Source organism: Phallusia mammillata, chromosome 2 (genome assembly GCF_965637545.1).
Source record: "Phallusia mammillata chromosome 2, kaPhaMamm4.hap1.1, whole genome shotgun sequence".
NCBI lineage: Eukaryota > Metazoa > Chordata > Ascidiacea > Phlebobranchia > Ascidiidae > Phallusia > Phallusia mammillata.
In genome coordinates, this window is record NC_137253.1 from 21,375,031 (window position 1) to 21,398,755 (window position 23,725).

The window sequence follows — 23,725 nt, forward strand, 5'->3', positions numbered from 1 at the left end:
TATATCATGCAAACAATCAAAAGGCTAGTTTCGCAATAAAAATAACAATACAGCAGGGGAAAAATAAGTAAACATGTTTGTTTATTCTGAGTGAGATCTTTTTCACCCAGCTTGGTTTGTAATGTTGCAATAAATTTGCACCTGTTGCAAGCTGCACCATTATGCATTAAGTTTTTTAGTCACTTTTATGCTAAACTCACAGACATCAGTTGGGAACCAGTGTACTTAACTAATTTCTTTTTTGTTTAGATCCGGCGTTTGATACAAATGCTCAGCAGTCATGTGTGAACCCACATTTAACTAAGCTTTCTTAGTATAAATATTAAATGCAACTTTTGTAAATGACTTAACATGGCCTCAACTCTTATCAATGTGGCCTTGTCAAGCATTCGTCCAGCACATGCCTCATACTATGGAAACATTGATGCAAACAATCCAGTTGTCTGTGCAGCTGAAAAAGAGATAAAAGGAGTTCTAGCATACTTCTTTAAAAAAGCTGAAGGCTCAGATAGAACAGACACTGAAGCATGTTCTCGAGGGTAGGTAATTTGACTGCATTGTTTTCAAACCAATTGTCTGCATTAAATATTACAAACAAAATCAATGCTGTAACCATATTTCATGGTTTTGTTCAGGTCCAACTGGCTCTTTGATACATGGAATAAATATGAGCCTCGACTTCCACTGGAGCTCTTTTACAGTAAATTGATTGAGGTTGGAGATTATTTGCATAAACATGGATTTTATGATGTTGCAAGTAGACAATGCTTTGGACGATACATTGAGACAAGATACAAACAGAGTCCTCATGACCACACGCATGATGTTCACAAATATAAGGAAGCATTTTTTCATGAAAAACAAGAACCGCAGGATAGCATACTCACAGCAAGGGCATTGCTGGTAAAAATCTGAAACTGTTTTTTTATAAAGTTGTAATGGTATAAAGATGTGATGGTAAAACTGACTGTTGATTGTGCTTGTTTAAGGGTATTTATTTGTGTGAACACAAGAGCATTTTGGAACTGGATCCAGGCCTGCAGTTATCAAACTCAGTGGAAAAGATTTTAAACATTCTGGAGGGGTTAAGAACGTTTATGCAATGTCTAATGTCATATGAGTCTCTGTTTTGGATTTTGTACAACTGCACTATTGTCATGTATCAAATCTGCAGAGTGCTAATGACAACAGGCAACTCATTAAAGGTATGTAATTTTTGACATTATGTTATTTTGTTATACGTCATCAAATTTGGTTTAAGATTTTGACTAATTTGAATAAATCTTACAGGCTATAGAATATCTGCTTTGGGCTTCTGTGACTATGGAAACATCTGTTCCACTTCTTGGAGTTAAATATTTGACCTGGAGAGTAACCTTATACTCAGCTGTATGTTTGGCATACTATGATTGCAAGTCTGGTCATCATGCTGAGGTAAGTGTATGCTGAGAAGGTCAATAAAGCTACTGAGTTTTCAAACTAACAGAACTTTCATACTCACTTCATACAGGCATTTGCACGAAGAGCTCTTGGCAAGCTGCAGGAACTGAGTGAGTTGGAACGGTTAAGTGACAGTTCTGAGAGCGCTAATACACAATACATATTTCGTCAGGTTTGTCTATTTTATCTCTGTTAGTTTGAATATGCATTTGTAAACAATGTGATTTTGTTAGGCGACAGCCAAAATGGCATCAATGGTTTTCAAAAGAAGTGTTTATGAAACCAGAAGAAAGCCAAAAGGAATGCTGAGACCCAAAGTCAAGAACAACCTTAAAGAAGCTGCACAGGTATTTGAAGACATTAATTATGACTTTACATATCACAAGTGCTAACTTTCCAAAAATGTTTTGTCTAGCTGACCTGGCCAAGGACAGTCACAGAAAAGCTGTTGAGTGAAATGTTTGAGGGTGGGGCAGCACAGTTTCTGGCAATACTTGAAGCACTTTCAGACACTCACAGAAGGACTCTGCAAACTGGACCATCTTCAACTGATGCAGATTTAAATGATGTAACAGCAGAATTGTTCTTCGCTGGCAAAGAAATTATTGCTGGTACAGTGCAAAAGTCATGTTTTGTTGTCATACTTTTAATACAGACGAATCCGGTTAATCACATCATTGATTTGCCAAGACATTTGATGCGATTAACTGGATTATGCGATAATCCGGTTGCTATGTAAACAGTACACGCCGTTAACATAAATGCTCATTCTTACATTAACGTTATATGTGTGTATAATTGAATTGCATTTTGTATTGTGTGTTTTAGGTGGTGGAGGAAGCTCAGGTCACATGGCAAGTGGTGCTGATCATTCAGTTCTGGCTGGTGTTCGTCATGACAAGTCTTTGATACAACTTGCTGCTGCTGGTATATATGTCTGCTTTGTTTTTAAGGATGTATAATGAGCATTATATTCAATTTTTTGGCAAATACTTTTTGCAGGCGAGGATGGAGTCACTTTGATAAGTGTTGTGAGGTTTATTAAGCTGGCATTTTGTTATGAGCAGTGGTCCACTTTTAACACTATGTTAGACTGTGCTTTGATCTACATTAAGGTAATTTTGTTGTTTTTCTCCTATATAGTAGTACAAATTTTATGCACACATGTTCGGTACCGTTTTAAATCAGTCACTGTGAAAGTTTGTGGTTATAGATGTTTTTAAATCCATTATGAAAAGTATTGCTTCTTTGCCAAGCATTTAAATGGATGTGTGGGATTGTATTTTTTGCAGAAATCAGGTGATGGCACACAACAAGATGGTTCAAGTGAACATAGTGGCACGGAACTGTGTCTTGCCTTGCTGCTTGTCATGGAGCGATTGGTGCATTCTCGTTCACAGAAACGTGTTCAGACAACAACGAGTGGATCAGTTATGCCCTCTGGTGGTGATGATACAGCTGATTCTATTGCTCCGCCTCCCACACAAGGATCAATTCGCTCTGTGCAAATCAGTGATGATTTAGTGAACATGGCAGAAACAGTATTTTACTGTATCAATGAGCCATCCTTGTTTTCACCTCAGGGACTCGATTTGGATGTGCTAATAGACAGGTGAGTTATTGCATTCACATACTGTTAAAAAGCCTAAATAGGAATGGACAAGTCAAAGTTTGGTATAAAGTGGTGTAAAAAATTCGGCATTTTTATACCTATTTTTACAAAAAGTCTTTAATGTAAAGGGACATGATTGTGGATGCAAGCCTTCTCCTTTGGCAAAAATGCAAGTTAGTATTTGGAAAACTTCACTCAGGATCTAAAACTGACATGGGTAGTATTCTCAATAGAACTGGAAGTCCAGGAAAGGTTAATAAAGCATATTGAAGATATTTAAATTTAATGATGATTTAAATCTATTTTAATTCTGCTGACTGTTTTAGTGGATTCACATTTTGAGTATTGTCCATTCATCATTGATGTGGAGTGGAATTGGAGCTGTTGATCCTGAGCTTATTGCAGAAGTTTCCTTGAGATTGTCATTAGCTTTAGAAGCCCTTGCCAGCTCTGATGGTTGGTAAAATATTTTTGTGTTTAAATTGAAAAAAAAATGGTTTGTTGTGCAATTTGGAAGAACTATTACGTTTTTAATTTTTTTATGCTTTTGATATTAACTTTTTGGTAAAAAAAACTCCCAAATGGCTTTAAAACGGCCATTTTTGTGTCTTTAAGGTTCACCATTTCAAACAGATGAAATTGGCAATATGTCAAGACACTCTATGTATTCCACAACCCAAATGTCACCTGCTTCCCAACTTAGCAACGCACTACAGGTAGTTAAGGATGGAATGGATTGTCTTTCAACTGGCCGATCTAACATGGCAACAAATGATGCCAAATATGTGGCTGATATCTCGTGGATGCACAAAGATGATCAGGTATAGGTATAGTTTTTCACTCACAGGTCCTTATTTCACCATTGGCCACCAAGTGTCTACATGTTTTTGTGACCATTGGGATGGTAATATATCTTTCCTGTCCATAATCAGTGTGTTCTTTTAGATTGTTGCTGACTTGACACCAACCTCAGAACAGTTTATTAGAGATCTTCATGTGGAACTACTTACAATTCACCACAGAATTGCTTTGAAATTAATAAATTACAACACATCCCAACAAACTATACATCAGGAACAAAGCACCTTAAGCAGAGCAACCTCAACTATGTAAGTTTTACAGTCATTTGTTCAAACCCCATTTGACAAGTGACATTTTGACGAATAAGTCTGCTTTTACCAAGCATTGGCTTGCAAAAACATTAACTTGTGGATGTTTATTGTTAGTTGCTTAGAACTTAAAGGCCCAATCACAAAAATCGACGAACTTGACTGAAATTCAATGATTGAAAATTCTGTTTACATTTTTCAGGGCTATAAAAAATGTCACTGAAGCAAGCTTGAATCAAAGTATTGGAGGATCACTTTTGTCCAAAGCTATTCTGCTAATGCAGAAAGCTGACCGGCAGTCAGCGGATGATACCAAAGCTGAAAAGTTACTTTCAAAAGCAGCAGCAACAATACAAAAGGCCCAAACGGACGAAAAGATGTATGCACACGCTTTACCTTATTGGAACTGCTCATGGATTTCTTCATTATGTTTTAAGTTTTATTTATTTTGTACAGGTTGTTTGAGGACAGTTGGTTGAGGTTGAACAGAAGTGAAGAGAATGAAGAATATTCTCCAATTCCTCCACCTCCTATTCTTCTCTCACGCTCACCTACTTCCATGACATTCAAACCAGCCTACTTTGTCCCCGACTCCATGAAGGTGCAAAAATTTTTTTTTAGTAACTTATGAAGCAGTAATATCAGAGTTATTCCAGGAATTTGTAATTATCTGGTTTTATGTGTAGGTGGCTTGGTACAGAATCTTTGGTCGTCTTTCTGCTGGACCTAATGTGAAAGTTCGACTTAACGACTACTACTTGCCAGGTTTGTATTTTACGTGATCTCGTGATAGAGTAGAGTAGTAGACGGACGCTGAACATTGAAAACGTGCTAACTGTTTCGTTTTTCACAACGTGGCGAATCAAACAGCACTAAACACCTTCAAAATGGTTCAAAACTTTAATGGTGAAAATAGACGTAAAAAGCGACATGCTTTATTGTTCAAACGTTTCGGCAAATGCTCATGTCATCATCAGTGATATGAAGGGACACATCAGTTACATTTACACTTTTATTTGAAACAGGAACTGGAGACGAGGTACCAGCTGGTAGAAATTGTGAACTAAGGGTGGACGGCTTGGAACCGAACCAGAGATACGTGTTTGCAGTAGCTGCTTACACAAGTGATGGAAAACTAATTGGTGGTTCGGTTGGGACGACTGGTCGATCCATCGTCGCTTGTCATCCACTCTCTGTGCTCTCAACCTGGGGATTCCTAGCGCAGGTTGGTAGACTCTTGTCTGCGAATGTGTGTGTTTTTTAGTAATAAAACTAGGGGGTTGTGACGAATTAATTTAGCTAAGTAGCCAGTTGCTGGGTCTGACCTACCGTCAAACAGCTCTAAAACGCCTTGTTCAAGAGCAATTGTCTGTTATTGTCCATTGTGATTGTTGTTTTTGTCTTTTCTGAGGCTTCAAAGTATAGGCCTGTCAATCAAACTTTCGGGCCTAAACGGGCTTTTCTGATTGGACCACCACGTTAGCGCTAACTTTTGTGTTTATAACGTTCGTTTTACATAGATGAGCTACAAGTTGGGGTGCCTCAGCATCTCGAAACAGTCGTGTTCAGTGTTGTGGGATCATTTCATTGAAGCTCCTTCGGACATTTCGACCGAGGCGTGGACAAGCACAGCCAGGCAGGATTTTTCACTCACCACCTACCATCTTGACCAGGAGGTGGCGCTGGCGTGCTCCCCGGTGCTGTTGCGTCACGCGATGACGTCAATTTTTGTCGGAGTGGAGACAGCGGTCAGGGAAAACGAGATTTACTGTGATAAGCTGTGCAACAAGGGCCCGCTTATGCCAAGTAAGAATCAAGTTTGCGATTTAAAAAAAAAAATAGCGCAAAAATATAATCTCTAACAGCAAATTACACTAAAACGGTTTATTGATCAGACAGCGGCAACGAAACAAGAATATATTTTGTATTTTTTTGTTATGGGCTGCATGTCTGTTTTAAGTTATACCGTATATACTCGCAGATAGGTCGCAACTTTTCCTTATATTTAAAAACAAATATAGGTGCGACCAATCCGCTCGACGTAAGTGCAAATCGCCACCAAGTCGGAACAAAATTGAAAGTTTTCGGCTATTGCAAGTACCGTATTTTCCGGCTAAAAGGCGATTTTCAGGACCTTACGTTTTCCACCTAATTTTCTGGGGTCGGCTTATTGGGCGGATATAACGTATTTATTCGAGTATAACGCGCAAAATTTTATACTAATTTTCAAAGAAAAAATTAAGGGTGGGCGTTATAGACGCGAATTGTAGTGGAAATGTTCTATTGCCACTGTGGTTCCATCGAATACGGGTGCATGCGCTCGTGCACGCACATACCAATGCGATGGGAGCCTTTCGCATCAAACGAATGAAAACAAATCTCCAGACAACTCTCGGACAACATTAACAGATTCAACTTTTTTTACCAGGCCAAATAGCCCGTCTTCGCGAGTGCGAACGTATGCTGGTAGCCATGGAAATCGCCGGTTGGTTAAACGATACCTCTTCACTGCTTCAAGCTGTAATACAAACTTACGGGTTGATCGCACCCATCATACAAGCCGACGTGTCAGTCATTCCAGTGCTACAGGTTTCACTTTTTGTTTCATTTAAACAAAATGTAGTGCAACGGAAAAGTGGCTTAAAAATTATCCTTTTTTTGTGCATTTGTCTCAGGTTGGGTCGAGATGCCACTCAGCTCTACAAGAAGTGAGTGGCGCACTCAAACTTAAGAAATCGTCGTTTGTCGCCGAATCCCTTCATCACATGGTTGCTGTGCTTACAAATTATATCGCTAAGGTTCGTAGATAAACACAGAATTTAACTGTAATCGTCCAATGCGTTTACAAGTTCCAATGGAACACACACAGTAGACCGTTAGAAATCAATTGTTGTGTGGGGCAGGTGACTAAAGCATATGGAAAGAACCAGGCTGCGCTAACTGCAATCGAATCCGGCAAACAAATGCTTCGTATGGAAGGAAATTCCTTTGTGTTGGGCGAAAGTGGACACACCGAAGAACAGACTAGTTCTACCAAGCGAAGCAAGTAGGTTTATTTAACATAAAGCTATTCTAAATAAATTTATGTGCGGTAAGGGTCTGAGAAGAATTGTTCACAAAAACATATGTTTTTGCATTTTAAAGCCAGTTTCTTGTGAGGGCAGCACTGAATTTTGCCGTACAGTGTACGGAGAAAAAAATTACGACAAACTTATTTTACGCAGAATTGTATGAGAAAAAAAACACACAGACACATTACCACAAATATACGTCGTTGTCTTTTGTTTCATCGCACATTTTATGTCAGATCTCGAAAAGGAGCTGTTCCTGAGGTCGTTTCGAACCTGGAGTTGGCGGCGCTCGAAGAACGACTTGCTGAGATGTCACGTGAGACCAGAGCTGCCGGGGAACTGACTGGGTTCGAGGAAGCACCGCAAGTACTGGTTCGACTTTCTCGCATGAGACCGATCGTCGCTTATCGCGAGTTGGCGAAGTTTAGGCGCAGAACACGATATTTGGAATTCTTCGTATTTGTGAGTGATTATGGGTTTTTGGTATTTTTTGCGTTTTAGATGCGACAATTGAACAATTCGGTAATCGTTACTTCTTACAAGTTCATCTCGAACAGTACTTCTCAACCGGTAGTATTTAAACCGCTGATGGTACATGATCCCTTTTTAGATGGTCCATGGGGCGTTTAAAACCAATATATATTTCAGAGTTAGCTCTCAATCATGTTACATCATTTTCCAAATTTCTGTTTGGAAGAACTGTATTTCAAGGCAAAATGCTTGTTGTGTTTGCTAAGTTTAATCTTACTCAAAATATGATGGTCCACGATATTTTGACTGGAACGGTGGTCCATGGCCTAAATCGAGTTAAGATCCATGTCTTAGAACGTCCGTAAGATGTTTACGTTTCAAGGCAAAATTAAAAAAGACTTGCTAAATATACTGAAAAGAGTTCCCAGTGTAGGCCTGTCTTAAACCTAAATTCATTATTAAAGCATCTCACATAACGCAGGTGCTACGTAAAGCTCTGCGCCTGCAGCAGGTCGACATTGCCATCGATTGGTCAAAGGAAGTCCTTACCACCTTACATCGCCGAAATGAAACGTTTGCTGTCAATCGCTCAGTAGTCTCGAAGCAGCCTGGCGGATTGGCGGTTCAGGGGGAAGAGGCGAGAAAATACGCGGCTGCTGTGGTTGAATTTTCGCAGGAGGCACCAAAGAAAAGAGTGAAGCAAAAGTAAGTGCAAAGTATTTCCAGTTGTAATGATATAAAACAAACTATCTTTAGGTTACGTTGTCAAGGTGTAAACTCCGAATATCAACAAATGTAGCGAAGTCAATTAATTATTACATCAAACAGTTATACATGGTTGCACAAATACCAGTACATAAACTTTTACTAACAATATTTACTTTTCCTGAAAACGCACATGCTACCAAATAGCCCATAATGTTGACACATTGTCATGGCATTTAACGTAGAGACAAGCAGAAGAAGTTGGCGATTCTGCGCAAGAGAAGCGGTCCTAGCGCCACGAGTGAAGGTCAGGAAGAAGCTGAGCTTGGTGCTTTGTGCTTGTTGGAACAAAATTTCGTCGAGTTTTACCGCAATGCTGTCAAACGCAAAAAACTCCGCAGGGTAAGACCTACCCATAGATGTTGCTTGTGTTACCTATAAAATCTTTTTTGGGAAATGGTTTCTATTGTATTGAACTAAACTGTGTGTTTATCTAATCCAGGTTTCTAATGATGAAATGCCGTGGCGTTCTGAGTTCAACCACTTGGTGGCTCTACTGCATTATGACGTTTTTCTTGACAAGATCAAAGACAGAAACCATGTGCACGGCGTAAGGACGCCAAGATCCCACACAGTCGACTTCTTGGACCAGGTAAATTGGCCCTCATGTGTATCAGGTACACCTCTAATGATCCCACGTAGCCTAGGAATGGCGTACATGGACTGAAGTGTAAAATGAAAAAGTATACAACAGATAGTGGCTATAACATATTTGGTAAAAATGTTTGTTTATACTGTACATACTGTACTAGAAGTGCAGAGTGTAGGCAGATAGCGAGCCAAAATGAAAAAAGTAAATGTTTCCACGAAAGTTGGTGGTTAAAAGTGTTAGTCGTCGCATTCGTGTCAAACTGTAATAATGCTCGACAAAATGTAATTTAAAAAAATCTTTAATCTCTGTCTCTGTCAAAAAACAAGAAAAAAATGTATTCGGTAGTTATTATTGGCTGTTTCATGTCAGCCTTTATTTTGCTTCTGAAAAAATAACCAATATTCTGTTCCTGCAAAATTATTAGATCTTATCAGCCATTTAATAAGAGGCATAGGGTTAATTTTCCGGCAATCAATGTAACTTGTATTAATTGTCCTTATGTCTGATCAATTTATTGCATTTTAATAATCTAGGGATGGTGGTCATTTGATTCTTGTGGAACTCTGGTGGTCGGATGGAGTGACGGAACTTCTTATCATTACGACACACCCACTGAGGGAACATCTGACCTTCTTTTAACGCTAGAAAAGGCGGCACATCTTGCCATTTCAACATCACTGGGTTCGTAAAGATTTACAATGATAATGGTTTGTATGACGAACATGCCACCCATTTGTAAACTTTCTTGAACTCAGGATTCTTAGCTTTGTTGGAACAGTCATTCATTATTTGACCCCAAATTATATACTGTTCAACAGTGATTATTGTAGCAACTTTTTTTTAGGTTGTCGAAAAAAAAACACTTGCCCCCAGCGTGTGTGACTTGTTTACAAAATCGCGACAATATACTTGCTCGCTAAACGTATTCTTGCATTAACTAACATGTGTACAAATAATATGTTGTCGTAATTTTCTCGCAATAAAAAAACTTTCTGATGATGTTAGTGGCGGAACCGATAGCTCCCACACAACCGGCTGCAGCTCCTGTGGTCGACGATGAGACAGCGGCTCGACCGGAAAGTCCGCGAACACTTCGAACAAACTCACCTACATCGGTTCTCTCTGCTCACACAATCGACCCTGAAATGCAAGCAATCCAACCTTCTGTTATACTTGATACCTTAAAGGTAGAATAACTATAATGTTGATTTCAGCTGCGAATAATTAATTGAACTTGCTTACTGTTCGAAACACTAAATCTCTCTTTTGAAGGCAAATCAGTATACGTATTTAAACGGTGCTATACGGAGTTATTTAAGCATCACTGCCGAGTGAATTTTTTGGTTAGATTTTTTTTTGGGGTGTATCACTGTTATTAAACAAATTCTTTTTAATTCATGTTGTGTCAGCAGTTTTGCGCTATCTTTCCCTAAATTCCACTGAACAAAAATGCACAATCTACAACAAAAATGCTTCTTCATGACCAAGCATGGGTAGTTTTGGTTACTTTTGTAGTACTTGTCCAAGAATTACAGGATTACATGGCTATTAAGCTGCTGTTTTAAATAATAGACATCTATGCTGAGTTTCCGTCGGGGCTTGGTACTTGCACACCGTGGTCATCACTGGACACTTTTGCAAAATATCGCAAAATCTCTCCTATCGTGTCTCACGTCTGCACTGCAAGCCATGTCTGATAATGTGGAAGCTGTTGTTACCACTGAACAAATCAGGTGTGTATTGTTTCTTGATTTTACTCGTGTTTGTCATTTTTGGGTAGACAAACTATCATTGTGATATAGTTAAGGTATTGCAAAAGCTAAAAAGATGTATGTCTTAAACCTGCATTAAATATGAATACAAAAAAATTCTATATTTTGTGCAATTGCGCTTGCTATATTTTGCTATCATTGAAAATTTAGGCAAATGCATGTTAATTTTATCCATTATTTAGTGCAGTTTTGTTTTCGAACAACTTTTTTGTGAACGATAATAATCTGTGGCCCACTTTTAACAAACTGGTTAAACAGTTTCTGTAACTTTTAGGCGTCAAAATGTTTTTCACCCGAAAAAGTCAGGATTTTGTTAAAAATCTATATAGTTGCCTAGCAATCACAGATGTTCCTCGCAGATCAATCGTATGGCATCCGGTCGCAATGGCAGCTGATCTCCTGCTTGACATGTTGGTTCGGATGCAAGATGCCAAGCAATGTGGCGATTGGCCTGTGGAGAGCCTTGTGGGTGATATGACCAGTGTGAAGGGAGGGGCTTCCCTAAAATTTGAAAACCAAGTGGATGACATCAGTTTAGCTGACGCGGCCCTGGTAAAACGCATCGTCTTTCAAGCGGTTCAAATCCTTCATTTCGAATCGAGGTGGATTTTTGCGTGTTTAAGTCATATATGTGTGTTTTTTATTTAATTTTAAATACACAAACAATTTTAGATGGGAAACTTTGGTGGACATCTGTTTGCGTTTTTCCGCACTCACCCACGACCGCTACAGTGACATCATAACACCTGTGTTGGTACACGCACAATATCGACTCAGGGATCGAGTGCAAAATTATAGAGGCGAAAAACATCCACAGACGCACTTCATTGAAGCTGCACAAGACCTGGGAAAAAAGAAAGTTGACAATAGGTAATAATTTTCATGACAGATTGATTTAACAATAAAACTATGTGTGGTTGAAGAGAGGATGATATACAGCACAGAGTTGTAAGTCCGGTCGGGTTCGGTTTTAGACCGGTTTCGGCCTAAGTTTGAAAACAAACGCACTACAATCGGGCCAGGCTGGATATGCCTTATTTGTGCCACAATTCCACCAACTTTCGGGCGTAAAAAAATCGCGTCCAGTTCTGAGCTTGTACTACTAGGTTATAACTCTGATATAGCCGTACGTGCCTTTTGAACAATTTCTTGAGTCGTTGATACATAATATGCAGAGATACCTTTTAGAGAATGTTTCACTGTGTTGGTATACAACTTTTTGTTTGCAATCATTTTTTGCAGTGACTATTTGCGTCTCAATCTACAAATCAACTTTGATAATGACGCGTCGTCTGTAGGAGTTGGTGGTCACATTGATCCTGCTGCACACGACGTATACGAAAGTGGAAGACGCGCTCTAGCGCTCTCTCGTGTCCCATTCAACCCCACCCACAGGTAGCAATTACTTACAATGATTGGTCACAATTTATTGTTAACGTTTGGTTGTTTCTTGTACAAGTATGGAACGACTCCGTGTGACGATGTCCAAGTCTCAATACATGTCCCGGGCCTTGCAACATTCCAGGCGGCTGCTGTCAATCTACTTGGCTTCGCAAAACAGCAAAGTGGCCAAGTCACGCAAAACCAGTGCCAAGTAAGTTAACAATTGCCAGAGGCAACAACAGCAGATAAACCGACCAACGTTAAATCGCAATTTTGTTTGGAAAAAACAAACACTAAAACTCATTTACATGTAACCAATTGATGAAATGTAGAAATGGAGAAAAAAAATATAACTGTTGGAGACTTTCCAGGTCTAAAAATGTGACCCAATGCCAACTCATTTACCTTCTAGGTTGGAATCTGCGAGTTCTTACGTGGAGTTTTCGACAAAACATGAGGAGCCTCATTCTACCAGCCCACCTGACGTCACAAATCTCGACTTCAATTCAACTGACGTAGTTGAAACACTTGCCTCGTCACAACTTTCAACAGTTATCCAGTCTTATAATCGGTAATTGACATGTTCAATTTCGTAAAAAAAATAATTCGTAAAATTTCGCAAAAAGCGACCATCTGAATGAATGCGTGGCCTTATCATGTATAAAATCGCTTTTTAGTTACTTGCATAACAGAATATACCGACTGTTGTTTTTTTGCGTGAAACTTCCTTGAAAGTCTCATTGAGGGTTTTTAAGTTAACTTTAACGGACTGATTTTAATTAAATTGAGTTCTTTGTAATTGCAGAACGATTGAACTACTAATGTCTCATGGAGAGCGGGATTTGGTTGCCCAAGCATCCAACGAACTTGCTGACCTTTTTTATCACCAAGGCAACAAGCGAGCTGCACATAAGTGGTGGACAACTGCTCTTGACCAAGTTAGTTCACATTTGTTTGATGCAGTGTTTTACTGTACCCGAGTCGCGACCCCAAAATTGTTAGGTTAATTTATTGATGAGCATATACAATACCCATTTGTGTCATTTAAGTATTTGAAGTTAAACCAGGTGAACTAAGTTTAGGATAATCACCTAGCATCTCATTTGATTGCATTTTGAATTTTCAACTATGATTTAGTTATATTAGTTTAGTTACGGGGAGAGCGCAATGTAGGTATAATTGGGGTCTATGCCCAAAAAGGTTTAGGTAATGCTTTGAAGTGAGAACAAACACAATTACTGTGGTCCTTAACTTCATTTTATTCTGTTTAGATACTCAGATGCAAAGACTCAATACACGAATGGAGAAAATCTATAAAGGATGCAGATAATATTCCTAGTCATTTTCTCGGGATGTGCGGCGTGTGGGGATGTTTGCTGGCAATATCTTTGGCATGCAAAATAGGTAAACCCCCAGTTGTTATAGCCCTAACCCCTTCTAAAGGGGCCATATTCCTAATCTGCTTTCGTGTTATTTTTGCTCATTATAGGTGCAAAATTGTTCATTGTACCATTTCCTGATCAATTAACAGCTAGGGCAGTAACTTGGCCGAATGGATCAGGGCGCCCGGCCCACACAGACATAAAAAACTGTTTAGGATTCGTCCCCGGGAGCGTCGTGGGTTAAAAGAAATTAAGCCAAAATTTGACCTTGTCATATTTAAACATACGTGTCATTTAGTTTCGAATTCATATAGTTTATATGGCAACATGGATTTTTTGTTGTATAGGTGAACTGACAATGGTGGACGTGAACATGAAATCGGGATGTGCGCTCCTTGCAGCTGATCTTGTCCGATCCATTTTCCGATCTTCACTTCCTCATCCAACAGCGGATTTTGATTATGCTTCATACGAGATCATTCCATCGGTGGCCGAGTCTTCACTTTATACATCACCCGTTAAAGCCAGGTGAGAACATTTTATAAAATTAGTTTTCATTTTTAAGAAGGGACAATAAAACGACTTTTTGTTCTATTTTCCGACTTATTAGTATTGGAGTGCTTCAGTTTCATGTCCTTTTTGACACTGTGTTGATTAAATTCGTTTTCTGCATTTTAAGGCTTTAGGCTATGTTTAAAAATGTAACTATATATATTTTTATATATGCACGGTTTCGTAATTCTTCATAAAATTTGCAGGCAGATTTTGTACGCGAGTATTTATGTTTATTTTTAGATCATCTGTTTTAAAGTCACGTGTTCAGTCAAACAATCTGATGAATGGAATCGATATTTTCTCCGACCGATTTCGTTGCAGTCTTCAGAGTGTAGTGGCATCCTTACACTGGCTGTGTGATACACTTGTCAGCTTTAAATTCAATCTTCCCGCGTTGCCTGCGCTAACTTTCTACCAATACCTCGCTACATTTGTTTGCAGGTATGTTTGTGTTTTCACTTTATCGTTTGACATGTATTTCGCAGTGATTGAAAACAACAGTAGTCAAGATCAGTCAGTAACCAAGTACTCGATAAGCCTGGCTATTTTGACAGCACAAAGTATACTAGACATCGCAAAACTTAACAAGTCTACAGATTTCAATTGAATGCGGGTTTCAATTGTTTTTTTGTTTTTTTTTATTTTGTGTCAGTATCAAATGTCGTTACGTCATGTTTGTGTGATGTCATTTCACCCCGATGGCCCTTTTGCACAGTATTTAAGTTAAAATATACTACAACTGAGGTGACAAGTTTTTGTTTTGCAGCGCTATTTGAAAATAGCTTTGTATTAGCCGTTATGGCAAAGACAATTTTGGCATCTGACTTTTTCTGTAAATTTTCAGTATGTTCACTTTCGTGCATTGAAGTATTTTAAATCTAAACAAGTGTGACTTATTTTGCAGTGAAAATATTACACGATTCCTTTATGTTAACTCCATTTTGTGACCGTTACATTTAAGGGACCTACAGAGATCGGTTCATTGCCGATGCCAAAAGCTTTCCGCCCTCATTGACCTTCGCATGTTCAAGGAGGCGACCAACGAAGCAATCAACTTGTTGTACGGAGTTCGACTTCCTCATCCCAGTGACGTCTCATACGCGTCACCTGACACACCTGTGCCAACTGTCACCTTCAACACAAAGAAATTGATTGAGGACGTGGAAAACTTAAAGGTTGGTTTATTGAAAACCATATTGAACATATTGAAAAAACATATCCGAAGCCAATGAGCAGGCCGATTTATTTTATAGAAAGACAACGTTTTAGATCTTTCATATTGACAAAAACACCATACGATTTTAACACATCCAACAATTGTTTTAATATTTTTTTCTATAATTGTGTCAAGTGTAAAACAATAGTGCTTGATGGATTCACAGAAAAAAATATGTAGTTTAAACATGACTATTTTTTTATAAAAGAAAATTATTTTTTGCAAAACATGTTAGTTTATCGTTTATTAATCCCTGTTCAGGCTATGGAGGTGATAGCAAGCAAACGTTTATCACCGTCTCTTTCCACTTTGTACGGTCCCCACCTCACCTGTGAAGTAACATTGGGCCAAGCTCGTCTTCTGACTTCCATCGCATCTTCCATAACGAAAATACCTGAGAAACCAACAGCACAAGATCTCCAGTTTGTGTCTCCTGATTTTCAAGCCGAAGTTCAACACAGGTAGATGTTTTGTTAAAATATTGGGTTTAAATGCTGAATAATTTACATTAACAAATTTGTCTCATATTTGACAACCAAGTGTTCTGACCACATGTTAGTTGAATTACAAAAGCATTTTGAGCGCTGTATACTGGGAGTGACTGGGAGGTTTGGTCATGAGTTAACAAGCAGATATTCCGAGTGACATTCAGTCAATAATTGCACCCCTGTTTGTTCTATTTTTGTATATTAGATTTATATACAGTACTTTGGTTTGGTGTTTTATTTATAACATTATTCCAAGAAATCATACTCCCAGTCATAACATTAACGTATTAGTGCAGTGTAGCTCGACATTATACAAAATCAGTTGAAGTCTAACTTATAGTTGTATTAGGATAAACCCTATTTGGTCGTTGTCACCTGGTTATGTATGTCGCCTAACAAGTGTTTTTATGCCCCGGTCGAAAAAAAACGTTGGTACTGACCACACGACTCATAACTTGCGCTTTTATTACAGAACTGTGCCGTTGACGCCAAAGTCGGGATCTTTTTCAAACAAGCTTCCACACTTGTCTGATGATGTGCGATCCAACATCAGTGCCTTCTCATCAGCCTCTGCATCAAAATACGTCAACAAACTCTTCACGAAACGTGAAAGGCCTGTGGGGCAACAGTTACTGAAAGGTGAATGTTTCATCTTGGTCTGTAACTTTTGGGTCTTTCAAAATTTCACCAGTATTCTCAGTTTTGTAGTTTTAGCATGCAAACAAAAATACAAAAAAGTATTAAGAAAAGCAACAACAGACTACATGAACAAAAGATGCAAAACAGCAGTGGATTGTGAAGCATAAAGTTTTCCAAAGAACCATTAAAGCAGAAAATAAGCCCGATTACACAGCAGTGTAAAGGGAACTACTAAAAGAATGGTTGCGAGGCACCTATAGGGATCAATGGATCTGACAATTTCTATGACGTTTTCAATAAAGGTTAAACATAATTTTTCGTTTACAAATAAAACAACTGTTATTGATAAATGATAGGCATGCTGCTGTCGGTTGCTGAGCATTTGACTGCTGTGATGACGCACACATTCGAAACATCCAGTGATGCGTTGATGTCATCCGAACTCTACTTGCTCGTCAGTGGACACTATTTACTCTCCGAAATCTATCAACAGAGACAAGTAATTTGTTTTCTTTAGTTGATATACTCAAAAAATGAGATTTTCTTGTAGCTCGTGATTTGATTCTGCTGTAACATTAAGTATTTGTGAAAAAGTTTTGAATAATACGTAGGTTAGGTGTTGTTGCATCAACAATCAATTAATGGTGGCAATCTTAATGTTGTACCGAATGTGAATAGTATTTGACAAAATTTAGAGTTGTATCAATGGCGCATTTTACAAGTTTAGGACATTTTCCCAAGTGACCTTATCAATTTTTATGGTTTTTGTAGCTATCAACTGTAAGTGCGGCACAAGCTTTGCAAGCTCTCCAAGTTTTGCAAAATTCGCCCTTGTTCGATGATTTGCCGAGTCACACCACAAGGAAACTCCGGTCGGCTTTACGAAAGAAGAAAATATCAACGCAATCTGCTGAGCGCAATCGAAGACAATCACCACAAGCCGAACCGTATCAAGTTAGTTGAAATTTTAAAAGATTACATGTGTTTTCTAACTTTACATTTTTATTACTGATATCTCTTACTATTAATAAGGTAAATGTTAAATGTTAAATGCACAGTGTTTACGTTTACTAAAGGTTTGTGGGTATACAATATCTCAAATCAATTTGCAGCATTACGCATTTAGCAGTGTAGCTATAGTGGCGCTTTTGTTACCCAAATAGCATCCTTTTAAAGATATATTTGCTATGAAAAAAGGTTTTTATAAGTTGCGTGTTGCGCCTTAAGGGGTTGTCAAAAGACGTTTTTTTGCGTGCCGTAAAATTGGATTAGCTTTTTTTTTGCAGATGTGTTTTGGGGGGCATTTTTAATGAAAATGGTTGCGCTTTTTGAAAATTCGACCCGGTAAAGCTAGCATTTAGTTGTAAGCACTTTGTATTTCATTTTGGTGGGCAGGATCAACAGAAAGCAGAAACCAATTGCTGCCGAATTAACTAAAAGTCCCAATAGCAAAATATATTAAAAATCACCAACTGGTCGTAATATCTTCTCCAGTACAGTTACAGTATCGATTTTCTTCAGGTAATGGAACAGTTGTATCGCACCCGCCTCAACGCGCGTCTCTGGCTAGATTGTCGTCTGCGGATGTGTCAGGCCTTAGCAACACAAATCAAGGGCCTGGGCAAGGTAAGTGCAACTGAAGTACATGCGGACAGTCTGGAATTAATCCCAGTTAAAAACGATTGAATGTGAATACAGGTGGGAAGCACTGCACCAGACAGTGCCGGACTTCTTGATCATTCTCAAGTCCAACTTTACTGTGCAGAGGGACTGGCCGAGGCTGAAGCATGTGATGATGTTGAGATGCAAGCTATGTTCCTTATACTGGTAATTAAACCCGCCCAGTCATTTTTACAACAGATAATATTTGGCACAAACGTTATTTTAGGGGGGAAGTGAGAAATAACACAAACCCAACTTGAAGTATTTGACTGCAATAATGTTTGAATTTAAAATAAACAATTTTGACCACTCAACTCCTTGATACATTAAAAAGTTGTACAATGGGAAGAAATATTTTGCAATTTATTTAATACATAAACAAAGATTGTTGTGCAACTGTTTCTTTTCAAAAAGGGTTCTTCCTTGGATGGCATCTCGATAGAAGAGAGCATGCATATGTTGGAAGACGCTTCATCATCACTTGACGAACAAGCAGAATTGTCAAATCGAGCTGCACTGGGTCTCATCGAATGTACAACAAGATTTGCTGATCTTTCAATTATTTCCGGTTCAGCTTCAGGACAAGAGGTAAATTAACTCAAATTTAGAGCACCATCTTTCTGTTGATAAACCATTAGCTATACACGGCTGTGTTTTTTTCAATCGCTGCATGTGTTATGTTGTTCAATCAATAAGGGTTTAGATCAGTGGTTCCCAAACTTTTTCATATTTTTTTCAAAACGGTCCCTTTGCCATTATTTCGAGGGCTCGCGGTCCTTAAGCCTAAATGTGTATTTCATAAAAATAAAGTTGATTGCAGGATTTTAGCCAGTTATGCAAAATTGCGCACAAAATCATTCAAAGACAGCATGTGACATCACAAACAGGACAAAAACATTACGATTGTGCGCGAACAATTGCATTTTTGATAGTTGTCATTCAATAAAGGCCTTTGTTTAGCATTAGAGACAGGCGATTATCAATTCTACTTTGATTTTTAACTTATTTAGTGGCACAAACTGACGCCAAATAAGATTATAGAATTACTTTACCCGCTTCGCGGTCCCCCAAAAATTGCCTCACGGACCCCTAAGGGACCGCGGACCCCAGTTTGGGAACCGCTGGTTTAGATTGTATTATTTAGTTTAAAGTACGAATAATTAATCACTAACCGTTTAATTGTTACAATAAAATTGTCTTTTAGGTGAAAAGTTTGCTGTTTCAAGTAATTCCAGTAAAATGTCAACAAATTGCGTTGCATTATTTGTGGTTGTTTGTTGTTCGTAAACTTTGCTGCCTTTCCGCAGAGCATCATTTCATACAAGAGTGCCCATTCGGTTTTGCTGCTGAAGGCCATGCAAGAAGGTGAAATAATCTCACATTGTGACTCGGGTGGCGAACTCTCCACTGTGTCATCTCCTCCGCGTAACATATATTCAACTTATTCCAATCTGCTCGCACAAATTAAACTGAGAATCGCCCATGCAATGCTACAGGTAACTGCCTACTACCTGACACATAAAAGAGTGCTTTATAAATGTTTGAAGGCCCAGGACAAACACGCATGTTTTATTTACTACCGACGTGCTTGGAGAAGTATGTACAACATAAACCGGCTCATGGTCTAACTAACACGATGTTTATCAATATGTTAGCATCCTTTTTAAATATCATAAACCGAGGAACAAAACAATTCCGAAATAATAGAGTTTTTTCGGTAAAACAAAAATTTCCTTAATTCTATATGTATTCCCCATAAAAATACCTTTATAGAAAAAAGTATACATAAGAATTTCCTGAAACAAACAGATTCTATGGGATGTATAATTTTGCTACGTTGAATTTTTTTAGTCGGCTGAATCAGTTGGAGATGATGAGCAGGTTGCTGCACAATTACTTACACAAGCACGATCTCTATCCTCACTGTTTGTCGGCAAGGAAACGCAGTTGATGGCAGACATACAAATTGAACTAGGAAAGGTAACAAAAACTGCATATTACTTATTATAAAACACTCGCTATGAAATAAACACAGGCGGAAAAATCAATAAACTGCTTTCATCTTTTTCAAAATATAACTGGTATAGACCCAGTGTGTGGTATATATTTGAGTATTTGTCCATAAATTACATATATGCCGGTATATATATTCATGTTTCTAGGTCTGTGTTTATCTATGGCAGTGCCAGTATACCAATGGAATCTTTGTGTCAAGCCTTAACTAAACTTTTACATGGTTTGAACACTTAAATGTCATCTGTTCTAGGTTCAAAGGATGCTGATTCGTTCATCATCGGGTCCAACCGGTTCAAACCAGTCAAAAGCGGCTCACTCCAGCTTGCGCGAAGCTGTTAAATTAAGCGAGGGTCAGACCAGTGATCTTACAACAGTCAGACAAGCTCATCTCGAAACAGCCCTGGTCGACCTTGTTACAATAGAAACAAAGGTAGCTGCAATATTACAACCAAAGTTATCAACATGTAACAACACATATTAACGACTAAGTAAATTTTCTAACTTCAAAATTTAAATCGGTATTTTTACTGAAAACACAACTTCTTCTTACACCTTTAGACCAAATTTTCATGTATGATTAATGCAGTGCAATCAACATTTTAAATGAAAATATTGGAAGTATTCGAATTAATTGTGACAACTTGTGTTTTTTCCCTCATTGCCAAGTAACATGTTATATGGTAACGTTTTCACCAATTATGCCTTGCCAAATAACACTACTAAGATTTAGGATTTCATTTTTTACCTATGTTTCGTGTCTTTCAGTATTCAAATGCCGCACAACCTCCAACCGAACTAGACCGAGCATCTTCATCTCCATCCGTGTCAGCGGGAGGATTACCGGTTAATACGAGTCAACGGAGCTTCTCGCTTGACGTGGGAGTCGTATCGCAACCTCTCGAGCTGACCCAGGCCAAAATGCGTGTAGCTACTGCCCTCTTCTCCGCTTACCACGCAGCAAGAGGAATCCAACAGAGAGCGGTTCTGCCTGGAAACCCACAGGTATCAAACCACATTTTCTTACATTACAGTTCACTTCAAAAAACAAACAAACAAACAAAGCTTTGGTTCCTACATGATTATCTTGGACACGTTTACGAATTTAAGTTTTATTATCCCCAAAACATATTTTTTGGTCTGACGTTTGAAAATGCTTTTATTTTTTAACATAACTTTATCGGTAGATACGTGCTCAACCCAAAATGTATACCGTAGTAAGCAAAGTTTATTGAGGCTTTAGGTATTTTATTTTTTTGCAAATTTTAGGCCATGTTTTGATCAAACTTTCACAGGTCACAGCTCTGACATTTAATCCCGAAGATAAAGCGGCACTGCCTGACTTTGTTTTGCTCGATCTTACTACTGATCATACAAACCTGCCGTGGACGTCGTCGTCAGGTGATGACATCACTGTGGAACCGCTTCTGAACGCGGTTCGGTCTGGAAACAGTGAACTGACCTGGATACATGTTCTAATGTATTATGTGCTACTGCAAAGGTACCAACAATTCAAGCTGTATTTAATCCGAATGTGTACTGAAGAGAGGTCCCACATGTTCTATGTATTCTAACGTTTAATAGCTTACCCGAATGTAGGACATTCATTATGTTGCTATTTTAAATTTAACAAGGGCATATATTTTCAGGAAATCTCGACTTTCCTCGTTAGTTGCCAGTGGCAACGCCTTTGATGATGAAAGACCTCCGTCAAACTCTGACGATAGCGATAGGATGACGTCATTTGAGCCCGGTAAAAAAAATATTTTTCTGAACCTACACTGCTTCGTATCCATTTTGACCACCGTGAAGAAATCATACTCATGTGTTTTACTCACATGATTTTTTGAGGCAGTGGGTGAAGACCAGCCTAGAAGCATTTTACCAAATATCGCAAACTTTTTTTTCAACAAAGTTTTACTCGCGAGAATTTTTATAGCTGTATTTCTGTAATTGACGGTTTTTGTCATTCGAACGCACCTAGCAAGAAAGAGCGCACACTACTGTTTCATCATACATGTTTAACGTAATTATATTTGCTCAGTCGGAAATAGGTATATATACGTACAGTCATCTGTCATGGAAGAACGTTGAGCTCCTTACAAGCTTACATTAATTACGACAATTTGTTTTTTTATTAACAGCTATTAAATCCACACCTGTCCGCCTCCCACTTAACAGCGGTGATCTTCTGCTCCGCATCTGGGCTTTACACGAATACCTTTCCTCGCGTTTACCCGCCTACCACTCATCCAGTCATGTGCCTGCCCTGCCGCGCGGCAAGAACTACGCAGCTTTCCAGTGGAGTCGAGAGCCGGGAGCACGCAATACCGCCCTCATGTGGTGTGTCTACCACGCTGAAGGGGCGACAGTGGATTGTGGAAGAGGGGAAGTCCCAACCAAGACTCTCCAAAACATTTCCATGCAAGTGAATGCGCTCAGAAAGGTGAATACCAAACATTCATTATTTAACCTTATGGATTATGATGTATTTGATGGTCGTGCCGTTGAGTTGCGATCGTACGGCAGATTATTTCAAGAATCATTCAAATAATCAGAAACTTGTCTCGATAAGTCATTTTTTTGTGTCATCACTGTTCTGCGAAACTGTCTCTGTGTGTTTTTGTCTGGTTTTACCATGTATTGTTTTGTATAGAATCAAAAACATACAACTCTAGGCCAACAGAATCAGCCGGTACACAAATTTGCACAGTTTTTATAGTTCACCAAAAATTTTTGGTATGTTCAACAGAAGAGAATAGTAATCACCGGAAAACTGCGCGGTAGATTTCACTTTAATACATCATTTTTGTGCAGCGCACGGAAGAATTTTTCGGGCGCGTTGCCGCTCAAAGCGAAGTAACGTCACGCAGGAGGAAGAGTCAACGGGGCTCAGTGGTGGTTACTATTGATGCGGAGCTGGAGGAAGACTGGAAACATCTCCTCAATCAGATTGTCAGTCTTATCTCAAGTTCGGACGAACCAATATCCCAGATGCCGTTTGATATCACATTAGAAACCGCCCAAAGTCTAGTCGATCTATTTATCATCGGATGCTGTGTTGATTCGGGACATCCCATGTACAAATGGCTGTTACAACTTCTATGCCCGGTTTAGTGAATATTGTTGGAGATGCTGTGTTTTATATATAGATTATTGGAGTTTTGCTTGACTTGAAACAATATAATATTGGTTTTGTGAGAATTTATTGCAGGTGTTTGGTGATCTATTCTAGGTCCGTGGGGTGGTCGATTGGTTAGCGTAACCGCCTTGTGTCCAAAGTTGTCGGTCCTAACCCTGCCTCAGCAACTTGTGCTTCCCTTATCAAGAAATTAAAGCGGCACTGCTTAAACTTAGTGGAATCTGATAGGTTGAACTAAATTAAAGTTACCAGGTTACCCCCAAAAATAGAAGACCAAAACAATTATTCAAAGGACTTGCAATAAAAACTGGCAGCTCGATAGCAGACTTGCTGACGAGAGTAACGCATTCAGACATTGCCTGCCTATTTTCTGTTAAGTTTTCAGAATAAAAACACTCTGTCGCGTCGGTGCA

At 38.7% G+C, this 23,725-nt stretch overlaps 1 protein-coding gene across 1 annotated transcript; it reads left to right on the plus strand.

The window, feature by feature from the left end:
- The first annotated feature begins 255 nt into the window (after window positions 1–255).
- LOC145215003 (cilia- and flagella-associated protein 54-like) lies at window positions 256–23,378 on the plus strand. Its single transcript, XM_080083655.1, has 54 exons — window positions 256–539; window positions 636–903; window positions 990–1,205; window positions 1,291–1,434; window positions 1,511–1,612; window positions 1,674–1,787; window positions 1,856–2,051; window positions 2,269–2,367; window positions 2,443–2,555; window positions 2,733–3,052; window positions 3,181–3,304; window positions 3,379–3,508; window positions 3,668–3,873; window positions 3,998–4,161; window positions 4,364–4,540; window positions 4,618–4,762; window positions 4,848–4,926; window positions 5,187–5,386; window positions 5,682–5,967; window positions 6,590–6,750; window positions 6,837–6,959; window positions 7,065–7,207; window positions 7,469–7,694; window positions 8,185–8,408; window positions 8,654–8,810; window positions 8,911–9,060; window positions 9,594–9,741; window positions 10,066–10,247; window positions 10,633–10,793; window positions 11,192–11,434; window positions 11,505–11,702; window positions 12,075–12,227; window positions 12,292–12,426; window positions 12,628–12,786; window positions 13,021–13,153; window positions 13,487–13,619; window positions 13,945–14,125; window positions 14,393–14,593; window positions 15,114–15,327; window positions 15,630–15,829; window positions 16,329–16,495; window positions 16,852–16,994; window positions 17,267–17,449; window positions 18,017–18,121; window positions 18,194–18,322; window positions 18,572–18,745; window positions 19,465–19,653; window positions 20,009–20,137; window positions 20,424–20,603; window positions 20,939–21,175; window positions 21,466–21,671; window positions 21,820–21,923; window positions 22,315–22,616; window positions 22,988–23,378. The coding sequence occupies exons 1-54, from the start codon at window positions 352–354 to the stop codon at window positions 23,285–23,287; spliced, it is 9,444 nt and encodes a 3,147-aa protein (XP_079939781.1). The 5' UTR covers window positions 256–351; the 3' UTR covers window positions 23,288–23,378.
- The last annotated feature ends 347 nt before the right edge of the window (window positions 23,379–23,725 follow it).